General features: G+C 40.2%; 1 protein-coding gene across 1 annotated transcript; it reads right to left on the bottom strand.

The window, feature by feature from the left end:
• Window positions 1-611: 611 nt before the first annotated feature.
• Window positions 612-4,559, bottom strand: LOC111670439 (leukotriene A-4 hydrolase-like; the record flags this gene model as incomplete). The annotated part of the gene is made up of 7 exons (XM_023427150.2): window positions 4,347-4,559; window positions 2,948-3,078; window positions 2,735-2,855; window positions 1,503-1,571; window positions 1,282-1,386; window positions 774-826; window positions 612-684 (listed from the first exon to the last, which is right to left on the bottom strand). Coding segments are annotated over exons 1-7 (702 nt in total), but the record flags the coding sequence as incomplete, so codon positions are not given.
• Window positions 4,560-5,260: the final 701 nt, after the last annotated feature.

The raw sequence follows: 5,260 nt of genomic DNA, 5'->3' as shown, positions 1-5,260 counted from the left end.
CATCAAAAAACGTCATAGGATAGTAAGGCATGAAAACATCAATAAATTTATTAGTATAGTACTGCATAAAAAACGTCATAAAAACGATATCGTATAGTAAGGCGTAAAAAAAACATCATCACAACGTCATAGTATAGTAAGGCGCAAAGAAAACGTCATGGTATACCAAGGCGTAAAGGTGTCATCAAAACGTCATAGTTTAGTAAGGCATGAATGTATTTTTGCATAAAATTATGTATCTGTGAATAAAAGTATGAATTCATGCATGTCTGAACGCATGCATGTACAAAAGTTCATATGTGTATCTGTATATTACTGAATGTATGTATGTACATATGTATGTAGCAATAAAAGTCTTCTGTCAAAGCATGTCTATATATAAACAAATTCATGTATGTCTGAAAGTATCTATGACAAGAAATGTATGTATGTATGTATGTAAATTTGATTAAAGTGTATGTGTATATGTGTGTCATGGTCCGGTATGTCATAAAAATGTCACAGAATAGTAGGGCATAAAAAATGTCATAAAAACGTCAGTGTGTGTTCTCGTCAGTGAGATACTGGTCCCAGTTAAAACAATGGTTTCATCAGCTCTTATTGTGACTCACCTCAGAGAACTCAAACGCTGCTTTATCCACAAACTCTTTCTCAGACCAGACTCTGGACCTTGGACCGATCTCCCTGTAAGTGAATGAGAACACAGATACTTCGTTTTATTACCTGCTGCAGGTAACACGATGACATCAGTGAACATATGAGCGAGAGCGTACCTGCTCTCCAGAGCTCCGACCACGATGGCTATCAGGTAGGAAGGCATGGGCACCTGAGAACAGAGGTCAAAGGTCAGAGGTGTGAACTTTAAACATAGACATGAATTGAAGCTGGTGATCTGGACATAAAAACCACTTTGGATTCATGTAACAGTTCAACTTGAGCTGAAATGATTAATCGAAAAGTTGATGAGTTGATCAACAGAAAATGAATCTTATTTATCTCGATATTTTGATAATCAATAATGATTGGAGTCTTGGATTAATGTATTTTCTTTGTCTAATGTCACAATACACTGACCATTGTTGTGTTTTTGACTGTTAGTCATTTCAGCAAAAACAGATTAGGTGAGAAAATGGGATTATATAGTATTATAATTAACATATCTACTAAATATATTTACTAAATATATTTACTATAAAATAATAATCTATACATTACAATATATTTACTAAACTTAATATATAGGTGGTAAAAAATAGGCTTCAGGAGACAGGAGATACTGACCGGCTGTCTGAATCTGTAGATGATGCAGTTGTTGTCCTGAGGATCGACTTCCTGTCCGTCTCTCACTGCACTCATTACAGCCACCAGATCCTTAGGTACAGACACCTGAAGAGGAGACAGGTAAAGACACCTGAGAAACAGGTACAGATACTTGAAGAGGCGATAGGACAGTGGCACCTGTGGAACAGGGGGTGAGTGTCTGCAGACACATGGTGTCTTACCTGAGCGTAGTAGGTGTGTTTGACAGACGGACTGTCCTGACAGGGGACCATACTCCTGCAGTGATGAGCCTGTTAGACAAAACACAGGACGACAGTGACTGACGGAGAAGAAGCTCGTAGAACATCAGGCATGTTTAAACAATGTCCACTAACGAGACGTTTCAGTCCGAAATATAATAAAAAAGTAAACAAAGTTGTGACAGATGGAGAATTAAAGTCTGAAGAAACAGAAACCAGGAGCTGCACTGATATACAGACTACAGACTGACTGTCAGTGATATACAGACTGACTGTCAGTGATATACTGTCATTGATATACTGACTGTCACTGATATACTGACTGTTACTGATATACAGACTGTCACTGACATACAGACTGACTGTCACTGATATACAGACTGTCACTGACATACAGACTGACTGTCACTGATATACTGTCATTGATATACAGACTGTCACTGACATACAGACTGACTGTCAGTGATATACTGTCACTGATATACAGACTGACTGTCACTGACAAACAGACAGACTGTCACTGACATACAGACTGTCACTGATATACAGACTGACTGTCACTGACATACAGACAGACTGTCACTGATATACAGACTGACTGTCACTGACAAACAGACTGTCACTGATATAAGGACAGACTGTCACTGATATACAGACTGTCACTGATATACAGACTGACTGTCAGTGATATACTGTCACTGATATACAGACTGTCACTGATATAAGGACTGACTGTCACTGACATACAGACTGTCACTGACATACAGACTGACTGTCACTGATATACAGACTGACTGTCACTGACAAACAGACTGTCACTGATATAAGGACAGACTGTCACTGATATACAGACTGACTGTCACTGATATACTGTCACTCATATACTGACTGTCACTGATATACAGACTGACTGTAACTGATATTAAAAGAGCAGAACAGAGCTCCTCACTGACTAAACACATCAGAATCATCATGGTGTTTACGGAATGAACCAGATCAAAAGAGGAAGGATGAAGAGAGAAGAACAAAGTGATGCAACGTTTCCTCGTCTGTGTTCATTTAAACCTCAAACTGAAACTGATGGAGAAACACCCACAAACTGTCCACAGTTACACAAGAGTAGTGAACCAATATCTGTCTCTCTGTGAACATCTGTACGCCTGGTACCTGTCAGGTGATCAGCTGCTGTTAAACTTGGTAAAGTGAGAGATCACCTGACACTGGCTGAACAGATAAGGCTGCTTCTTCCCGGCGGTCTGTTGAGGTGTGAGCCACTGCAGGGCCGACGCAGATGGAGACGTCTCATAGGTCACCTCCACAATCACATGCTGCCCTCTGATTGGTCCAGAACACACACAGCACAGTCGTTACATGTTATTACTGAAGGAGAACAAGACATTTACAACATGTCAGACAGGTGAGATCACCTGGAGAGGTCAAAGGGCAGCGTGATGTCCAGTTGTGTCCCCTTGAAGCTGTGTTTGGGGCCCAGACCGAAGTGCGCCGCCTGTCCATTGGCCGACACTGATACGATCTTCAGGTCTCTGGTGTCCAAGGTCTGCAGCAGATAAAACGACACATTTATTAATGGGATTCTGAATTAAAGGGAGAGCTGCTGAGTTAGCACCTGGGAGCTGAGATGTACCTGCTGATAAACACTCACCTATCATGCTGTGACCTCATGTCTACACACTTCAAATCAAAGTTAAAGACAGTACAACCCCAATAAGTTCAGTTTGTTTACGTCACACCAACATGTCAATTAAAGAATTTCTTACCTGAAAATATTCATATCCCCATTAATATATTTAATCTGATTTTTTATATATATATATATATATATATATATATATGTCTAATAAAATACATTTTAATAACAGGTAAGATTTAAGGAAAGAATATTTGATAATATGAATATTTGATAATATCAAATGTTTCCTACTACATATGATATCTATTTTTTTCTTTTTAACTGTTTTTTATTTATTTATTGTACAGTTGAGCGCGGTCTGTCCTGCTGCTGACTCCAACCCTCAGTTCACTGCTTTTACTCGACACTGAACTGTGGCAGCATCACTTATACCTGATACATGAAATACAATTACAAATACATATCCCCCTCCCCCATAATGTGATTCCAGCCTGTAAGGAAAATCTGGTGACAGAGTGAAAGTAATGAATGAATCAAGTTGAAATATTAACACAATTTATTAGAAATGTGGATTTAAAGAGATTTTTATTCAACATTAATGATCCACAGTATTTTAATGGATGAAATCTTTGACATCTTGACACAGTCACATCTGACAGACAGGTACAGCCACTTTACTGCAGACGGAAAGTCAGCTGTGTGGTGCATCTGATAAACAATCACCTGTCACACTGATCTCAGGTGAACACACCTGTTCAGTGGATCAACCTTTATGTCAAAGTCCAGGACTACACGGACAACTTCACCCTGTTTTAAAGCTCAAGAACATCCCGCCAAACTCCATTTAAAAAAGAGCAGTTTAAAGTTTCCTGACTCAAACATCAGGAATTTAGAATATATATATATATATAGATATATATATATATTCATATTACAAACAAACAACATGTATGAGAGTGACCGGAGCTGTAAAGAACAGCTGCTCAGTCATGACAGTGGCCCACAGACCAGACTTCTGATTTATTTAATGACCACTTCAGGAACCAGAATCACGGTGAGAAAAAAAATAACCCTCAGCCTGTTTACTACTGAATGAATGAGCCCGTTAGCTCGGAGGCTAACACGCTGCTGTACTGGAGCAGAGCATCCGGTGTACCGGGCTCCGTTAACGTTACCAGAACAGAGAAGCGGTCCTCCAGAGCCTCCACCGTGAGCTCCACCTTTCCCCTGATGACGTGTCTGTCGAAGTCCACGTGGAGGGAAAGGTTCAGGTGTTTGGTGACGCACCTGGTGAAGGAGGAGAAGGAGCACGGATCTGAAGACATGATGATCTGGCCGGTAACGACGAGAGACTAGACCAACTGTCAGACGGACATCGGTTATCTACAGGAACATGCTGCAGTCACGTCCGGTACCGGCCTTTTCACAATAAAAGAGTCGCAGCAGAATACATGCTTTTATTTTGAAGCCTTGCTAATGATCAATAAGTTTCTGTTAAAGCACCAATTAACTGAATTATGATTTATTTCAGTCATGAATCTGATTGTTGAACTAAATTGAATCCAAATGTCTCACTCATCAGACTGAGGGTTAGTTCACCACGCACACACACACACACACACACACACACACACACACAAAAACACGAATGTCATTAATATAAATATTATTGTTACTCAATAATATTGCCATTATGTTACTGTATAATATAAATATTATTAATTATTGTTACGCTTCAGAAACCACCTGGGTGAGGGACACCTGTCATCTCGGTTCAGTCATAATGCTCTTAATCAACCACCAGGTACTTGATGTTTCCGCTGATCCCTGAAGGCAGTCACCAGGGGGCGCTGAACGCTTAGGTATGTTGGGGGCGTCGACTATGCTAATGTACACTTGCCTTCTCCGGACAGGTAGTTAATCAAGGTGAGGTTAATCACATGTGCAGGTTCCGGATGAGGGCAGGTAAGCGAGGCTGGACTCACCTGTTGGACTGACGAAAAGTCAGTAACATGGAACCTCTGTTCACATGAGACGTGTCTTCAGAATAAACACCACTTCTAGCATCATGGTCCTGGACCATGTGAAC

The sequence above is a fragment of the Seriola lalandi genome, unplaced genomic scaffold, assembly GCF_002814215.2.
Source record: "Seriola lalandi dorsalis isolate HSWRI2012SDOR001 ecotype SW California unplaced genomic scaffold, Sedor1 jcf7180002054853, whole genome shotgun sequence".
NCBI lineage: Eukaryota > Metazoa > Chordata > Actinopteri > Carangiformes > Carangidae > Seriola > Seriola lalandi.
The sequence above is the reverse complement of the archived record's forward strand: the minus strand, read 5'-3'. Positions and strand labels throughout refer to the sequence as shown.